The following is a 19676-nucleotide window of genomic DNA, read 5'->3' on the forward strand; positions in this document are numbered from 1 at the left end:
ATTAATTTTCAAAAAGTGCATGCAAATGAGAGGAAAGCAATGAGAAAATGTTAGTACGTTTGAAAAAAGACAATTCTGTCATGCTAAGCAAGTGACAGTGAAGATTAAGTTACCCTAGTTTGGTTAGATGTATTTTAGCAATCAAGAAAAAACTTTTGACAATTGTGAAGTACGTAGTTCACACAGGTGCTAAATATAACTGAACATTTTTATAAGCTGTGATTACATGTTTTACATAGTTATCCAATGGACTTTTGTGTTTTTTTGCTGAGATCTATGTTACCTGTTTTGTGTGTGAAAAACTGAGTCAAAGCGATAAGATAAGCGTTAACACATTTGCAGAAGGAGACTTCAACATTGCTTAGAAAGTGACAATAAAGATTGAATGAACCCCAGGTTCATTAAATGTGTTTTAGCAATCGAGAAAAACTGTAAATCCAAAATTATTCCTATGTAAGAATATATATTATTTTAAATGATTTAATACAATCTAGTAATAGGTCAGATTTTCACAAACTTTGAGTCTCATTTCCTTGATACACCTGTCTAAGAACCTCAGAAAATAAACACTGAGAAAATAAGCATCTCACAAAATAAAATATAGTCTCCTTTTTTATATTTATATTTATAACTTCTGTTCTTGAGAATTAAGGGAAAAACTTCCAGCAGCGGAAGTTTACCTTAACTTTACCTTAGTGTCTATAGGATTTATATTTTACCCAGAGTATTGATAAACTAATTCTGAAATATGACACTACTACAATTACCAAACAACACATATTGTATTTGTCCTTAGTTTTTGTTTTTATTAACAACTTAAATGTAGCCAGAGATGGCCAGTGCCCAGTACTCCATATGAACACCTTTGATTTGGAAGAGCAGGAGTCCACGAACTTTTGAACATGTGAAAAATTGCTGCGTAGGCCCAGCTGACCTAGATTTTGAAGAGATCTATGTGACTTTGAAAGAGGGTTCATTAGTGGGGCAAGGATAGCAGGAGCTTAAGTGACAAAGAGTGCTCAACTGGCTAGTGTTTCAATAGAAACAGTGGGTACAATGGCATCTCCATTCAGATCTGTAGAAAAAACAGAGTAAAAAGGGTTTAAAACCAGACAAATGTGCACAACTGCTGTCATGTTTGTGCTTTAGTGCGATATGTACTACATAGAGAGGGATGTTATAGTACGGTATACACAGTATAGTACCCTCAATACAAAGATGAATGCATATTTGAGAGGTGATATTCACCACCTCTGATACACCTCTGATCACCACCACCTATGATATTTACCATATTTTCTGTGGGCAAGTCCCCAGAGGTGTAAGTAACGAATTACATTTACTCTCGTTACTGTAATTGAGTACAGTTTTCCCTGTAACGGTACTTTTTGGAGTAGAATTAAATAATAGTACTTTTACTCATATTTGAGTAAATTTAATAAAATACTTTTACTTCGCTACTTTAATTTTCTTAACGTTACAAAGTAAAAATAAATTATGAGCGTATCAGCTCAGACACCAATACGAACGAAGGGCGGTTAAAATTAAAAGATTCACCAATCAAAAAACAGCAGCTCCAACGGGAAAAACAGTACAGAGATGTCCTGTTTAGTGAAGAAGAACAGAGGAGAACTGAACCAGCACACACGAGGAACAGACCGCGTCCAAACGGTCGTCTGTATTCATTTTCACACGAACTTAAGAAAACGGCGTTATTATCAGCGGCCACACAAGAAACCTGCTGAGATTCGCTTTCACAACTCGACTCCAGCCTGAGGCAGCGTTAACTGAGCTAGCTGATCCGAGCTGAACAGGTACCGTGTTTACGAGTTTCTTCTGTCTTTAATAATGATTCTGTTTATTACCTTGGAAATGTGCTGCGTATATTTTATTACCAGTGTCTGTCAGCTACTTTAGTTAACAGGTGTCGCCCACAGCCCACAGGTTACCGTTTATACAGCCTAGTTTAGCTGCTGTTTTGGAGATAAATGGTCGTGAAGACAAGAAATCTAGTCTAATACAGGATCTTTATCAACACTGAGCAGTGATTCTTTCGCGTCAGTCTCAGCTCTCAGAACTTTAGCTTTAGTGTTTTTCTGTACAGATTATTTCCAGTGATGTAACCGAGTCAGCTCAGAAATATGTTCAGGTTGTGACAGCGGAAATACGAAAAAGTAACTCAGTAATTAAGTAGTTTTTCAGCGAACTACTTATTTACTCTTACTTCAGTAATTTTATTTACTAATACTTTTACTTGTACTTGAGTAAATTGTCACTACAGTAACAGTACTCCTTACACCTCTGCAAGTCTCCAGGTGTGACATACTGTGGCAGGCATTTTGCTGGCAAGGCCTACTATGACAATGATGACAATGTGGGGTACAAACGACATGAGGGGTCACACTAAATGGTTTGATGAGTATGAAAATAATATATATCAGATGGCCTTCACAGACACCAAATATGAACCCAATTTAACACCTATGGGAAAGTGTGAACCAGTGTTTTAGACTATACTCTCCACCATCATCATGACACCAACTGAGGAAATATATTTTGGAAGAATGGTATTCCATCCTTCCCATACAGAAATCTAAGGTGCATTCAACCTGTTCTGCTGGCTCATTGTGGTCCAGCACCTTACCAAGACATTATATGTTTTTCCTTTCATATTTCACCCATCCGTGTATCAGAGAGTCAATGCATATCCAGAACTACTTAGATTCTAGCATTTTACAGTAAATTCTTTAATAATATTGAAAAGTGTCATATTCAAGACACTATACATGGTCATTCCAAATAAAAAGTCCATGAAACCAAGAAATATCAGTCCACAGTGTATCAGACTGTGCTAATATGAATTAATCAATCTGATGACCTTGGCTGCCTTTAACGTTCTGCAGTAAAATCACCTGATTTTAGATATGTATATGAGCACACCCAGTGCTACATCTCCCTACAGTAAACCTATCTACAACTTCTCAACCTTGGGCTCCAGGGAACACCTCTCAGATGATAAACTTAATAAGATTGAGGACTGTATAAAAGACACAAAAGACTGAATGTCAAGTAGCTTTCTCCTACTCAACTCAGATAAAACAGAGGTTCTTCTTCTTGGTCCAAAACCTGCTAGAAACAAACTGTCTAATTTAACAGTTTCTCAATTGCAACAGGTACATCTGTAAAAAAAAAACTTGTCACAATAAATCACAATCTGTCCTTCAATGCACATATAACAAATATTACTAGAAAAGCTTTCATGCATCTCCGCAATATTGCTAAATTAAGAAATGCACTCTGTGTCTCTACAGGATGCAGAAAAGCTAGTTCATGCATTTATTACCTTAAGGCTTGATTACTACAATGCCTCCTGTCTGGATGTTCCAGCAGAAGCCTTGAAGAAATTCCTGCTACTTTTCCTACTACTAATGTTTGCTTGCATTTAATCTAAAGTTATATAATGTTTTTACAAGTAAAAGCATGTTTACTGTTAAAATACATACTTTTAAATAATTTGCTAATGCTGAGGCCTAAGACTTCTGCAGTGTTGTGTGTATGATGCCCCAATTACGAACATGGAAGACATTAGCTAACTGTTGCTGCATAAAGTTATAATGACGAGATGTTATGAAACTATTTGCATATAGATATTACACTGCATAGTTGCATATTTATATCACCACTTAGGCACTTGGGCATTGTAAAAAATGAATAAATAAATACCTTAGAAACATAAAACCACTAAAAAATGTATGGGTGAAGGAAAGACACTATCATTTATTAGGCATTTCTATGACAACATAAGAGTGAGAGATCTGAGATTCAGTATTGCAGAAAATTGAAGGTTAGCAGTGTAGCATATAGCAGCATTAGTGGCACATATACAAATTTGCACAGAATAGGCTTTTACTCAAAAATTACATCTAGATATTGCACCAACACCACTCAAACAGTAGAAGCCCCATCATTAATTAATTAAGGAGCTTTAATAACGCTCAGTTCTGTGTGTACATATGTATGTGTGTGGGTATACATACACACACACACACACACACACACACACACACACACACACACACACACACACACACACACATCGCGTATACCTGTCAGAACAAAACCTTGTATCTCCATTTTTGTCATTTTTCAGTTTTTACCATAGTTTGGAAATGCCTGTTGTCCCTTACATTGTGTGTAAATTTCCTGATGACTGGACCAAAAGAAGCAGCCCAAAATGACGTGGAAAAATGCCTGGTTCCATTGACTTACATTAAAAGTAAAAGTATGTTTTTTCTTTCTCCTGTAAACTTACTATTTTGGAGATATTAGGTTTTGATCCAACAGCAGCGCTATGTATGTGTGTATGGTGTATGTGTGTGTATATTTTATATATATATATATATATATATACATATATATATATATATATATATATATATATATATATATATATATATATATATATATATATATATATATATACACATACATACATACACACACACACACACACAACATGGACAGAAGTATAACATCCTCCTTCTGGAAAGGGTTTCTACAACATTTTTGAGTGTGTCTGTGTGAATTTTTGCCTATTCCTCCGGAAGACCATTTGGTCCAACAGTGATGTTGAATGAGAGAGCCTGGCTCGCAATCTCTGTTCTAGTTCATCCCAAAGGTGTTCGATGAGGTTGAGGTCAGGGCTCTGTGCAGGCCAGTCAAATTATTCCACACCAAATTCCCTATTTGCCTTTATGGACCTTGCTTTGTGCACTGGGGCAGTCATGCTGGAATAGAAAAGGGCCTTCCCCAAGCTGTTTACACAAAGTTGAAAGCAGACAACTGTCCAAAATGTCTTGATATGCTGAAAGCATTGATATTTCCCTTCACTAGAAATAAGGGGCCTAGGCCAACCCTTAAAAAAAAACCATAGCATTATCCCTCCTCTATTAAACTTTACAGTTGGCACAATGCAGTCAGGCAGGTAACGTTCTCCCGGCATTCACCAAACTGAGACTTGCCCTTCAGACTGCCAGAGAGAGAAGCTTAATTTATCACTCTACAGAATATGTTTCCACTGCTCCAGAGTCCAGTGGCGCCATGCTTTACACCACTCTGTCCAACGCTTGGCACTGTGCCTGGTGACATTAGGTTTGCATGCAGCTGCTCGGCCATGGAAATCCATGCCATGAATCTCCCGGTACACAGTTTTTGTGCCGATGTTGAAGCCAGACGAGCTTTGGAACGCAGTTATTGATGTTGGTGACTTTAATGCATGTGCCTCAATGCTGAGTGACCCCACTCTGTAACTGTACGCGATCAGCTACTTTGTGGCTGAGTTGCTGAGGTTCCTAAATATTCACTTTTCAATAATACCAGTCACAGTTGATTGTGTAATATCCAGGAAGGAAGAAATTTCACAATCTGACTTGTTGCAACGGTGGTGTCCTATTACAGTATGACGCTCAAATTCAGTGAGCTCTTTAGAACGACCCATTCTTTCATAAAAGTTTGCATGGCTAGGTGCTTGATGTTATACACCTGTGGCAATGAGATTGAATGAAACACCTGAATTCAACGATAATGAGGTGTGTCCCAATACTTTTGTCCATATAGTCTATATGTGTGTATATTTTTTATATATATATATATATATATATATATATATATATATATATATATATATATATATATATATTACACACACACACACACACACACAAACACACACGTGTATCATTTATACACATGACCCTGAAGACTGAAAACATTTCCAGCAACACTAAAAAATACCCAGCAGGTTATCAATATTAAAAAAAAAAAAAAAACAACCACCATTATAAAACATCCATACATGCTGTCTGTGTTTAAGGCTGTTTTCACACAAAATATGTTTGTTAAGGACAGACCCCAAGCTTACTGATGGAAGGAAAAAAAAGGAACAAAAACAAAAAACACTGGTCCACTTAAGTTTTATACCTCATTACAAGTGCACTGTACAGAAAGAATCTTAATTATCTCAAGCTCTATAAAACTGCTGTATTGAAGTGTAAATATAAAATGAAATGTAGTACAAATGATGATGGAGATGGTGGTCTAGCCCAGTGGTTCCCAATCCTGGTCCTACAGAAATATTCTGGCATTTTCACTGCTCTAACACACCTGATCCACCTGATCAGCCTATTAGTAAACCCTTTTTGAGTTAAAGTCTGTGTGTTAAAGCAGGTAAAACACTAAAATGTCAAAACAGGGGTACTCAGCGTTGACAGCTACTGCTTTAGGGTGATTTCAGAGCAGCGTAATTGTTGTAAACCAAACCATAATTTACATAAAAGTCAACCTCAGGTTTGAAAGATACCTTAAAAACACCTTCTCCATGCTACACCCTAAAAATGTAGGTGCAAGACTTATTTGGAGTGATTCCATAGAAGAACCACTTTTGGTTTCCTAAAGCAGTGGTTCTTAAAATTGGTCCTCAAGGCCCCCCAGACAGTCAACATTTTTGCTCTATCCGTAGTTGTTGGGATCAAGCAAAAATGTGGACTGACTAGGACGCCCAGAGAATCAGTTTAAGAACCACTGCACTAAAGAACCAGAGGTTTTCTTAAGTTTTTTTTATAGAAAATGTGATAGTGTGCAGAATCTTTTTTAGGTGTAAGGAATCTCCACATAATATACAAGTTCTATAAACATTAAAGATTTTTTCTAGATCTATATGCCCAAGCCAAGAACAGTTTAGGAACCTTTATTTTTAAACTGTACACTACCAATTAACTCAGACACAGTGCCAGTAACATTTAAGGATACCTCTTTTATTCCCTCTCTCAAAAATGTGAACTATTGGCAGACTGGATAGTCACATTTATTAGCTTGTTGTCGTGTTTTCACCCTCTTTTGGGATTTCTTCAGAGTAGTGGTGTAATAGTGGTGAAACAGATTTAAGCTGTGCAGGCTAAGTTCTCTATCTGTGTTCTCAAGGCAGTTCCAAGAACGTCTAACACACAACCTGAAGTAAGATTGTAAGATTGTTTACATGAAGAGCCAAAGTGAGCACATTACATTAAATTTGCTTATATATTGCTACCAAACTCCACAAAACTACACATAGGAAAGGATTCTCAGCTCTGACACTATGCCTAATTTCAGTGTTTGCTTACTAAGCATGAAGCATCAGCTTCATGAATGGACAAACACTATAGTCTCTAGAGGAAAGAAAAAATATTTAAAATTCTAAATTAATTTTTAACTCTTATTCAAAATTCTTAATTCCAGTGTTTAGAAACTGCTTCCTTAAAGTAGTCTGGCACATAAATTAGAAATAAATTCTTTGCATTGTATGAGGCACAAAATGTTACAGTATGAGCTGTGATGCATACATCTTCCAAAGGCAGTGGGTCTTCCCAGTCAGGGATTAAAACTGAACACGTTTTTCTGTTTCATTTCTTCTATGCTAAAACAATGTCATTCTTGTTCTAGCATTCTAGCCTTAGGAATCGTTTGTGTAATGGTCAAGTAAAAAACAAGAAACAAAAACAAAAAAAAACCCCAAAATGTCTTCTTATATTGCAGAATACATTTTTCTTCAACTTGATTTATATGGGAGACGATGAATCAGACATGATAAGGCATGTACTACACTAAATTTGGTGCCAAGTAGAGAATTCACTCTTATAGCATGTTCAACACAACAACTTGCATAGTCTACTCTTTTTCAGCAGCAAGGGTAGAGGAAAAAAAACTTACAAGAGAGGCTCTGGCTGAAAATATGTCAACCTTTTTTTTAGTGGTTTATGGGGTTTAGCTTGGAATGTCAACTAAGGTCAAGTGGTGCAAGCATTTCCTCAATACTAATTTCACTCTGGAATGTTTCAGAGTCATTGTTACCGTTTTTGTTTTATGAAAAACTGAGCTCAACCCAGTTTCTAATCCCTGCTCCCGATACACTGACTTTTTGCAGTGTGGCACCCTTTCAACTGCAAGATGACAGGACAATCTTAACACCTGCTGGATCCAAACACTAATAAACTGAAGAGTGAACAATGTTCAGGGTTGTTGCAGTATGTGTGCCTTTCAGAGTGGGCAGATGCTCAGAAGATTGCTTTTTTAAATGTCTTTTCAACCTCTGTTCCCTTCTTTTAAGACTCAGTTACTTGTCCTAACCAACTCTGGTCCAATTTGGCTTTGCTGTCCAGTGGAATCATAAGATAAAGTAGATGAGATCTGTGCCTGTTATCTGGTTCTTATCACTTTTTTTGACCATGTGCAGGCTTAAAGATCAGCAGCTTCTTCTTGTTTACAGTTTATCACTGTTAGAAAATATAACAGTCATAACAACTGTTTTCTACATGCGTATATGGTTTAGTGAGGCTCAACCACATGTTCTTTCAAGCTCTGATACTGGGTTGTGCAAGTGTTTTAAGAGCGGTGGGCCACGTTGTGAGCCATCCAGTTTACTTTGGTGGTCCAGCTTTCCCTAAGAGCCTCATCAAACTTCTGGCGGAACTGTTTCAAAGCCTCTTCATCCGTCTTACCCAATGCAAGAGAGTCCTGTAACACACAGCACATATACACAAACACGCACACACGCACGCACACACACTTATATGATCAAACAAGTGAGGACAAAATATCTCCCTGTGCTCTTTAAAAGGCAATGGTGAAGAGTTAGTAAGTACTTAATTCAGTGTTTGTATGATAGTGTTTTTCCTTGTCATTTATTCCTCTTTAAAGGAAAGAAAATTTGCTGAGTGCTGATTTTGTTTGCTAATAAGTGCTCTGATTGGCTCAGTAGAAAAGGTGAGGTAAGGGGTGTTTAATGCAGAAATCTTGCAATTCACTTTCTAAGTAGCTTTCGTTGATCCGTTTTGCTGCCCCTAATTTCTAATAGACGCCTGATAGTGGGGATTTCAGTGTTATGCAGAGGTGGAAAGCAACAAATTCCATTTACTGTTGTTACTGTACTTGAGTACATTTTTCACAGTAATGGTACTTTTTGGAGCAGAATTAAATGATAGTACTTTTACTCTTAAATTAATTTATAATTAAATACTTTTAGTTTCCTGTTTTAATTTTTAACAATGTTACAGAGTAAAAATAAAGCATCTCAGCTCAAACCAATTACAAGAAAGCCTGGTTAAATGATAAAATTTAAAAGATCCAGTTCTGAAAACCAGTCAGAAGAAAACATATCCCAGCTGCAAAAACACTTCAGTCTTAGAAAGTTCGGAGACCAAGCTTTAAGATGAATGCTAACCTATCCTAGCTAAACTGGTACAGCTATTTTCTTCTTACTTTGTTGTTTTAGTATACAAATGCAGCTACTTATTAAACTTAAAATCTGCTACATATGGTTTTTGCAAGGGTCTGTTAGCTAGTTACTTTAGGTAACACTGGTGTCTATCTAGACGGTATACCCATATAATAACTAAAATATGGTTGTGTCGCAGTTTTGCTGATATACAGCTGTGTGATATGGGCAATCTAATAATACCACTTTCTCTGTAAACTCTGGAAATTCCACCGTGCTGCAATCTGTTTTTCACTTTCAGTTGTTCAGTGGTCTAAACAATAATCTGTACAGACTGCAGATGCTGGAGTATGAAGTTCCTTTGTGACAGTCTGTTTAGCTGTTTCACTGTCAAATAAGTTAAAAATAAATTTCTGATTGTGTATAAAGTAATTCATATGCTTATCAGAGGAATATATCCCAGTAAAGAAAATTAACATTGGATAAATTCCTGTTGTTGCTTACACATGTAATGGTAATGCACTATTCAATTCATCCACACATGCCCCAACATTCTTTACTCTGGATGTTACAGTTTGGATATTGACTCCTTCAGTTCATTTAAACTTAAAGCCTGTGTCTGAACACTACTGGAATCTGTTAGCTTAGCTATGCCCACCTACTGCAGTAAGGACAGAATATGGTACAATTTGCCCATAGAAAGCCTGTTAACATCAATTAAAGAGTATGCTGAATAAGTCACTAGAAATGTAATGTTTGCATTGTGTGACTGCTGTTTCACACTGTCCTATCTGTCATAGATGCCTGTATGCGAAACCACACTTGCGATGGTGAAAGTATGAAGGCCAGGTAAGTGGGCAAGTTTGGTAAAGTGGGGCAGAATGTTTGCTCAGAAAGCTTGTGCTTTCCGTAAAAGGGAAATACTTCACATTTCACAATTTCTCAGAAGGAATATACAATGACAAGTAACATACATGTGAACTGGCAAGGAGAATTGTTTGAATTGTAGGAAATTTTGCCTCCTTTAAATTGTGCTTTTAACACAAGGTGTCTTTAGAAGCAGTCAGTTCTTCTGAGATGTGTAACTGTGTACCTTTAAGTATTGAATATCTTTGACAGATGTCAGTTCCGGCAGGCCAGCAGTGAGCATCAGAGCAAAGAGTGTGATGAACAAGTTTCCATTCTTCCTCAGAATCAGATAAGCATCCTCACAATACTGTCTGAAACTACACACACACACACACACACACACACAAAATCCTGACTGACCATGAGTGCGTTTACATGCACTTAATAATCTGACAACTGCAGAAAATCATGTTGTGTCAGTAATTCGTTCGACATGTTTACATGCACTTGGACAATCAGATAATGGGAAAACTTCGGATCTACATGAGACAGCCAATAATCAAATTTTTCCTTTGCAACTGGCCAATAAACTCACGGAAGAAGACGTAAACGAAACATAAACCTAATCATAATGCTTCACCTTTCTTTTTTCTTTTTTTTTTTTAATCAAGTCACTTTACTGGAAAATATGAATACACATCATCTAGAAGATGATGATTAAATTCTTTATTTTGTCAAGCATGTAGTTGTTTTTTGTCATCCCATAGGTGCTGTGTTAAATGAAACTTGGTCTGTTTGCACACATGCGCAGACTAAGAAAAACAAAAGAAATCAAAGTAAGGGTATACGTGCACTGAAAATCTAATTACCAAGCTAAAATCCAGCTCTCTATTGGATTACTAGGCCTTAACACAATCTAAGATGCGTATGCTGTTTACATGACCTTATGAATAATCAGATAACTGCTGAAATCCGATAATGATCAGACTATCAAGCACATGTAAAACATTTAGGTGCAAATAAAAGCCCCACAAAAACCCACTTAAATCTAAGTAAACTTATTTTTCATATGGATTTTTCAGTTTTAAATGATATAGCAAAATTAAAGATTCACCTCTCTTTTAACATAATTAATAATGAAATGAACAACAATAAGAGGAAATGTTTTGACTGAGGCCCCTTGTAGATTTTAAGCCCACTTGTATTCCTATTAAGGCAAGTTAGTGTTTTATTTTGAGAATTACTTAAAAGAATTATAACAATAATTGAAAATTATGAACAAGAACACTCTTTAACATAAGCATAATGATATAATACAAGAATTTAAATAACAAACATTTAAACTTGGAACCATTTTTAATAGAGACTTTCAACATTTTATGCATTTAAGCTAGGGCTGTTTAATCTACACTGACGAGTTGACAAAATATTTAGTATTTTAGCATTTTTAGTTGAATAAGACTATGTGAATCTCCTAACTTTATTTATTGTTGGTATTTATGTATTCACTTGTTTTATTTATTTACATGGTATAGTTGTTTGCTTCATTATGGCTTTCTTTAGGTCTAAAGCTATTTTATTTTATTTATTTTTATAATTAATGAAGTTTTGAAACGTTTTAACTGATCTTAAAATTTTTAATTTGTGTATGCTCAGATCTTTTTCTACATTGATAGATGGCTAAGAGTGACTGACCGATGTATCATTTTACATGTATGCCCCACTGAAATATGAAGTCATAAAAAACCTCTTAACAGTTCCTAAAGATTTATACATGCTTAAAAAAAGGTAAAATATGAATGGCAAGATGTCTATTACATTTCTCTCATATTTATTTATTTTTTTTGGTTGTTTATTTTTTATCTCATCTTTAATAAGGATGCCAATCGTTCTGGAGGGCACTGTCTTAGTATTTTCATATGCTTGCACACCTGAATATTTGGATGCTTGCAATAAGATCTTAGAGGATCTTTTCTAATTTCGGAGTAAATGTTTATACCCAGCACAATACAATAACTTGTGCAGGCACAAACAAAATGTGCGCTGAAAATACCTGCCAAATTTCTCTGTGTTGCCTGTTTTGCCTTGTTGAATGACATGGATGAAGTCATGAGTGAGGATGAAAGGAACCCGCTCTCTCTTGATCCCAAACTTTGACTTGAAGTTCCCCAGAATATGACCAAAGTCTATATGGAACAACTAAACAACAAAAACAAATCAAAGAGCCAAACAATTGTAGACACGGTTTTTCAAAGAATTTCACCAGCCAATTAGGTCCATATCGCACATATATTCTATTGTATAAAAATACATACAGACATAGTTTTTTGTGAGCCTCAAGAAGATGGTATGTGTTGACAATTTTTTTCTAAATAATCATACACTTATAAATTAATTCTATATAAGTTCAAGTAAGCATTATGCTCAGAAATTATTGTTGGTGGGGTGTGCATGGTGCTGGATAGTGATAATACTTGGTCCCACATATCAAAAATACATTCCATGGTCCAGAATTGTAGACTTGACAGAACTGGTAAAAACAGACTCTTTAAACAATACACCATTATACACAAACCTTCCCCTAATCTTGTGAGCTTAACTAGCAGTTCTTGTATGTGAAGGAAGCTGGTAGTAATACTGACCTGCCCTGTGCTGCAGACCATGATGTTGTCGCTATGGCGATCACCAATACCCAGAACATAGGTAGCAACACAATAGCCAGCGCAGGACAATGTGAACTCCTCAATTGCTTTCTCCAGAGCATCACTATAGCCACAAAACAGACAACCAATCAGCTATTACCTCATACTGCATTCATATTTAACACAAGACATTAAGTTTTCTCCTCTCACATTCATTCACTCTTATCAATTCATCCACACATGCCCCAACCTTATTATTTCTTGTAAATGTACTATTGTAATACTTTTGGGGGACATAAGCACTGGAATAATATAACTGTTGTTAACTCTACCAGTGGTTTCTTTGAAATACTTGTTTTATTTCAAAGTAAAGAATGTAATTTTGTTTTTAATGTATATCTGAGCATATGTGTTTTATAGATGTGGAATAATAACAATTTTGTGTTTAGTGAGCGCTAGTTTAGGTAAACACAACTGATAAATTAAAGTGGTAAAAATTATATGTTAAAAAGGTACAACTCTTGCACATGCAATCTATCTACAGTAAGACTGCAATGCATTGGTATCACAAATCTTTGGAGTCAGGATGTCAACAGTAAGAGCTAAGAGTTCTGCATAAAAGTTGAACAAGTAATTAAGATGCTAAAAAAAAAAAATTAAAAATCAACATGCAGTTTTCTGAGAAACCAGGTTAAAGTATGGAAAAAGGATAGGAAATAAACACACATCTGCAAAAACAAGATAGCAATTCCTAGAAGTGACTCACTTATCTTCATTACTCATGATTCATTACACACTCACTTAAATATAGTCACAGTGATTTATTTTATAAAGGTTTATAAAACTATGATATGAAAATTTGCCAGTCACACTTTTCAACGCCACTTCTTCGTAGAAACCTTTCATTTTCTTCAGAAGTAGTTTTTGTTTGTCCATTTACCAAAGCTACAATAATGCTGATTTCCACTAGCACCCTTGTGGGATTTGCAATGTTTGGTTAGCACCAACTGGCATTGGTGCACGTTCATATTGTATAGCTGAAGTTTAGTGTTTTTTAATCCTGCTCTTGGCAACCCACAGCACTGCACAGTTTCAGGGGTTACAAATTCAATTTCCTTAGGGGCCACTAGCCAGGTGGTCTTCTTCTAGGGGAGCCAGTTTAAAAAAATGTGAAAAAAAGTGCCCCTCCCCCAGGTATGATTTTTTTTCATCTAATATTTAACCTATTGTACAGAACAACAGTACACTAACATAAGGGGGAAAGGGGGATTTGCAGGATGGATTTAAGGCAAAACTGTAAAGATATATGATGGGTCATTTGAAGCTGTCTTGGAATGGTAGTTTGAGACATGGACATCTGAAGCTCATGTGTAAGGTAACATATCTCTTTGCTTTATATGTTGTAGTTTTACAATGGCTCCTTCAGTTACCTTAATTCTTCCTCGTTCTGGTCGATGGCATTAATCACTATTGTATCACTACACCAGAGTGATTTAATGCCTGTGCGTACCTAAAGCCCAAAAGTCCCAAGTAATTCAGGGCCTTTGGTTGGTCTTTTTTAATGAGATGTATTTATTCTTCTTCTACCACCTGAGCCTTCTCAGTCTGATCACTGCCTCAGCCAATCAAATGAAGAAATAATATTTTAATAAACCAAAATTTTTACAATAGTGATTTGATTTCTGTGAGTGCTGTCATTGTATTATGGCTTATCAATTCATATGGTCTCGGCCAAACTGTGCCTTCTTTTTTTCAGCCCCCCAATCACTGCACAGCATGTTGCTATCTATGAAGTCTTCAGTTCATTATCAATGTCCTAGTGTTTAAATCTGAAGTTCCAGTTGCATTATAAGGTGAAACTGTGGGTATGTTAAAGTGAGATTTCATCCTGTAAAGTATGCTGTTTTCTATCCATCCAAAGTAAAAAAAAAATTTGCTCAGTTTTCTGCGAAACTGGTATTTACAATGCACCTTTACTACAAAGGCTTTTTGAAAATGTCAAAGCAAGCATCTAACATTGCTTCAGTGCATTAAAGATGAGGGCTTTTTATGGCAGAATGTTTTCGGTCTTTGTGATTATGTTTAGTTTTAAGTTTGCTGTGTTGTTTTTTCTTATCTTTGTACATTTCAGCTGTCTCTTTTTAACTTAGCTATGTTGTCTGGTCACATGTTTGTGGTGAATGGACTTTATAGTGAAGGATGGTGTTGGTTGTTTAATCAAGTTGGTTGTTGGTTGTATCAATTTCTATAAATTCAGTGGTTTTGTCACGTTTATCATGTTTATCTGCTAACAAAATCTTCTCAAACTGTTTTCTAGCTAAAAGGGATAAGTGAGGCTGAAACTGCCTTCCTATTCCCCAGGGGCTGTATTACAAAGATGGCTACAGAAAACCCCAGACACTGCAGACACAGCAGAACATCTCCACAGCCCTCGCTTATTATCTTTGTGTGTTAATGTTGATGAAAACTCGTTATAAATAAGATAAAATATTACAGCAATGTTGTTAAATAATGAGGAAACAGAACTGAATGTGTGGCTGTTTATTAGGGATGACATTTGCATGGTCAGCTAATGAACAGAAAAATGAAACTGGAGAGCAGTGACACTGTTCTAAACAGCACAAAGTGCTGACACAATATTTTTAACTTCAGGATTACCAAGTTTTAGTTTTGTTTGACCTTTTTTACATCAGTAACGGGAGCTAATGATAGCTGTCTGGCTAACTAACTTAAATATTTTGATTACATGTTTACGTTTCAACTGTGCATGTATGGTTGGTTGCTAGGTAACAGGCATTACAGTTGATTGTGGACTTTAAGATTTCCTAACTTGAGACAAGAGATTCCTAAATTAAGATTTGCTTCTGTAATTCAAATTTGTCAAAAAAATTATCTTGACCTATCAGTTCTGAAGACAAAAAAAAAAGGAGGAAAAGTTTTCAATATTTAGAAATGTCAGTTCTGTTACTTCTTGTGGCCTAGAGTACTATGCAAACGCTAGAGGCCATGTCCAGTGAAAACGGCCATTAGGTCATGATCAGGAAAAAATTACAAATATATTTAACAGAAAACTACACCACATTACCAGATTTTCCCTCTTATATATATATATATATATATATATATATATATATATACATACATACACACACACATATACACACACACACACACACACACACACACACACATATATGTGTGCCCGTAACATGGAATCAGTCTTTTTTCAGTTGCGAGTAGGGGCAGCATGGAAGACATAAGAACATATTGATTTGTTACTGAAGCCAATCCTTAAGATAAAGTAAAATGTGTTGCACTTTGTTCTTCCATGTACTATAATCATTACCTTCTTAGAATGATTTTTATGCAGTTTCCAAAGGACTGAATATTAAAGTTTATAGGTGCTTGCTGTACTAGTCAACTAGCCAGCTAATGTCCTATAAAGCTGACATCTGCCTGGAATAGGGCACTTGAACAAGATGTGAGAGTCTAAAGTCATCTGAATAAAATGTAGGACATCTGAAGGAGATTTGAGTATAGAGAATCATTTAAACAGTTTAAAGAACCACCACCTAACATAAAAGTTCTATACCTATTAAATGTTTTTCCTAAAGCCATGCATCCAAGCCAAAAAACAATTAGTAATGTTTAGGAACCAAAGTTCCTATGTTTTTGCCTTAAGATCTGACAGGTCAACATAAGATTTTTCAAAAATTCATATTACAGAAGCAAATCTTGATGAAATCTACTCAATAAAAGTGGACAATCAACTGTTATGTCTGTTACCTAGCAAACGACCATATATGCACAGCTGAAACGTAAACACTTAATCAAAATAAGTTAGTAAGCCAGATAGCAAACTACCTAATTTTCACTAATAAAAATGTAATTCTTACTAGTAAAAATGTTTCCCTCATTAAAATGAATGGGAAAAACTCATGAATTATCACTAGTAAAAATTACATTTTAACTAGTAAGAAAAAAAAAATTACTAGTAAAAATTGAATTTTCACACGTAGAAATTTAATTGTTGATATCAAAAATTGAATTTTCACTAGTAAGAATTAAACTCTTAATATCAAAAATTACATTTTCACTAGTAAAAATTTATTTTTTATGGCAAGCCGTTTTAGCTTTTAATCCTTTTTTTCTTGATATCAGAAATTCAATTTACACATGTGAAAATGTAATTTCCACTAGTAAAATTTAAATTCTGGATATCGAGAATTGAATTTTAACTAGTAATAATTTAATTTTCACTAGTAAAAATTTAATTTCTTGATATCAAAAATACAATTTTTACTAGTTAAAATTATATTTTTGATATCAAGAATAAAATTTTTACAAGTGGAAATTACATTTTCACTTGTAAAAAAATTATTTTAACTAGTAAGAATTGCATTTTTACTAGTACAAATTGAATTATTACGTTCTAATGTTAATTAGCTTGATTTGCATGTGGATGTGAAGGCGGGGATGATTTGCATTGTGCTTTTCTTAAAGAGACAACAGCAAGTACCATAAATATATATGTATAAGTCATTAGGAAAAATAATGCTATACTTTAGCTTGCAGTACATTCAAACATTTAAAAACATTTAAAATGTTACTGTCTTGCAAAACTTTCAAAGAATCTGCTCCTTAATCTACAGTGACATGCACACAACACTTAATGGGAGCATGGTTGCCAGAAAGCTTTGTAAGTAATGTTACAGATGGGAAAATCTAAAGCTCTTCATAAACCAAGACTCAAAAATATAAGCTACTGTATGTGTATAGGAATATGTAAACATTTAAAAGCACACATCAAAGTAAATAATTCTGTTTATTCTAATCCATTGTCATTTTACTTTGAAAACCTTAAATTCTAAGCAGGCTGCAGACTTGGTAACCTTGGGTCTGTGGAGACACTCCCACTAGCAGTGACAATGGGCAACTATTGGATAGATTTAAACAGACACATTACTGGCTCATTTGAATAAATTTGAACTAGTAAAAATGTAATTCTTGATATCAGGAATTGATTTTTTACTAGTAAAAATTTAATTCCTGATATGAAAAATTTACATTTTCTCTAGTAAAAAAATCAATTCCTGATATCAAAAATTCAATTTTTGACATCAAGGATTTAATTTTTACTAGTACAAATTTAATTCTTGATGTCAAAAGTTGAATTTTTTTCACAAATTCTTGATATCAAGAATACAATTTTTACATTTGAAATTTAAATTTTTATTAGTATAAATTAAATTTTTACATGTAAAAATTCATAGTTGGTATTTTTACTAGCAAAAATTTTATTTTTGATATCTAGAATTCAATTTTTGCTAGTAAAAATACCAACAATTAATTTTTACTTGTAAAAATTTAATTTATACTATAAAAATTTAAATTTCAAATCTAAAAATTGTATTCTTGATATCAAGAATTAAATATTTACTAGTAAAAATTTAAGTTTTACTAGTAAGAATTAAATTTCTATATGTGAAAATTTTTTTATTTATTTATTTTTATTTAAAATTTTTATTAGTAGAAATTTAATTCTTACTAGTAAAAATGTTTCCCACATTAAAATGAATGGGGAAAACTCATGAATTACCACTAGTAAGAATTCAATTTTTACTAGTAAAAATTTAATTTTCACATGTGTAAACTGAATTCTTGATATCAAAAACTGAATTTCTACATGTAAGAATTCAATTTTTACTAGTAAGAATTCAATTTTCACGTTTAAATTGAATTCCTAATATCAAGAAAAAAAGGTTCAAAAGCTAAAACGGCTTGCCATAATTTTTGATATCAAGCATTAAAATTTTACTAGCACAAATGTAATTCTTGATAACAAGAATTAAATTACCACATACAAAAATTGAATTTTTATCAGTAAGAATTGAATTTTCACTAGTAAAATTTGAATTTCTACTAGTAAAAAATTAATTTTTACTAATAACAATTGAATTTTCCCCAGTAAAAAATATATTTCTTGATATCAAAAATAAAATTTTTACTAGTTAAAATTATATTTTTGATATCACGAATAACATTTTACAAGTGAAAATTAAATATTCAAAATTAATTTTAACTAGTAAGATTTGTATTTTTACTAGTACAAATTGAATTATTACATGTTCTCATGTTAATTAGCTTGATTTGCATGTGGATGTGATGGCTGGGATGATTTGCATTGTGCTTTTCTTAAAGAGACAATGGCAAGTACCAGAAATATATATTACGTTTAAGTCATCGTATAAAATAAAGCTTGCACTTTAGCTTGTAGTACATTCAAACACTTACATATAAAAACATATAAAATCACTGTCTTGCAAAACTTTCACAGAAACCTTCCAAGTAATGTTACAGATGCCAAAATCAAAAGTTCTTCATAAACCAAGACTCGATAAGAACTAGTAAAATTATATTTTCTGCAAGTAAAAATACACTTTTTACATAGAAAATTTACTGTTACTAGTAAAAATAAAATTTTCACTAGCAAATTTAAATTTTTCATATCAAGAATTAAATGTTTACTAGTAAAATTCAATTCCTGATATCAAGAATTACATTTTTACTAGTTCAAATTTATTCAAATGAGCCAGTAATGTGTCTGTTTAAATCTATCCAATAGTGGCCCATTGTCACTGCTAGTGGGAGTGTCTCCACAGACCCAAGGTTACCAAGTCTGCAGCCTGCTTAGAAATTTAAGTAAAATGACAATGGATTAGAATAAACAGAATTATGAGTGGAGAAAGGAGCAGATCCTTTGAAAGTTTTGCAAGACAATAACATTTTAAATGTTTTTAAATGGAAATGTTTTAACATAATGCAAGCTAAAGTGCAAGCTTTATTTTTCCTGATGACTTAACTGTAATAAATATTTATGGTACTTGCCATTGTCTCGTTAAGAAAAGCACAATGCAAATCATCCCCGCCTTTATCCA

General features: G+C 34.1%; 1 protein-coding gene across 2 annotated transcripts in view; it reads right to left on the reverse strand.

Moving 5' to 3' along the window:
• Window positions 1-6731: 6731 nt before the first annotated feature.
• The window catches only part of pik3cb (phosphatidylinositol-4,5-bisphosphate 3-kinase, catalytic subunit beta), a 115098-nt gene continuing 102153 nt past the window's right edge, over window positions 6732-19676 (reverse strand). For both annotated transcript variants that reach the window (XM_036562384.1, XM_036562382.1), the window contains exons 20-23: window positions 12739-12862; window positions 12150-12295; window positions 10341-10473; window positions 6732-8547 (exon numbers count right to left, since the gene is read on the reverse strand). In XM_036562384.1, the coding sequence (XP_036418277.1) occupies window positions 8416-8547; window positions 10341-10473; window positions 12150-12295; window positions 12739-12862 (535 nt within the window). In that variant the 3' untranslated portion in view covers window positions 6732-8415. The remainder of the gene's footprint in view (window positions 8548-10340; window positions 10474-12149; window positions 12296-12738; window positions 12863-19676) is intronic.

This window comes from Colossoma macropomum, unplaced genomic scaffold, assembly GCF_904425465.1.
Source record: "Colossoma macropomum unplaced genomic scaffold, Colossoma_macropomum, whole genome shotgun sequence".
Taxonomy (NCBI): Eukaryota; Metazoa; Chordata; class Actinopteri; order Characiformes; family Serrasalmidae; genus Colossoma; species Colossoma macropomum.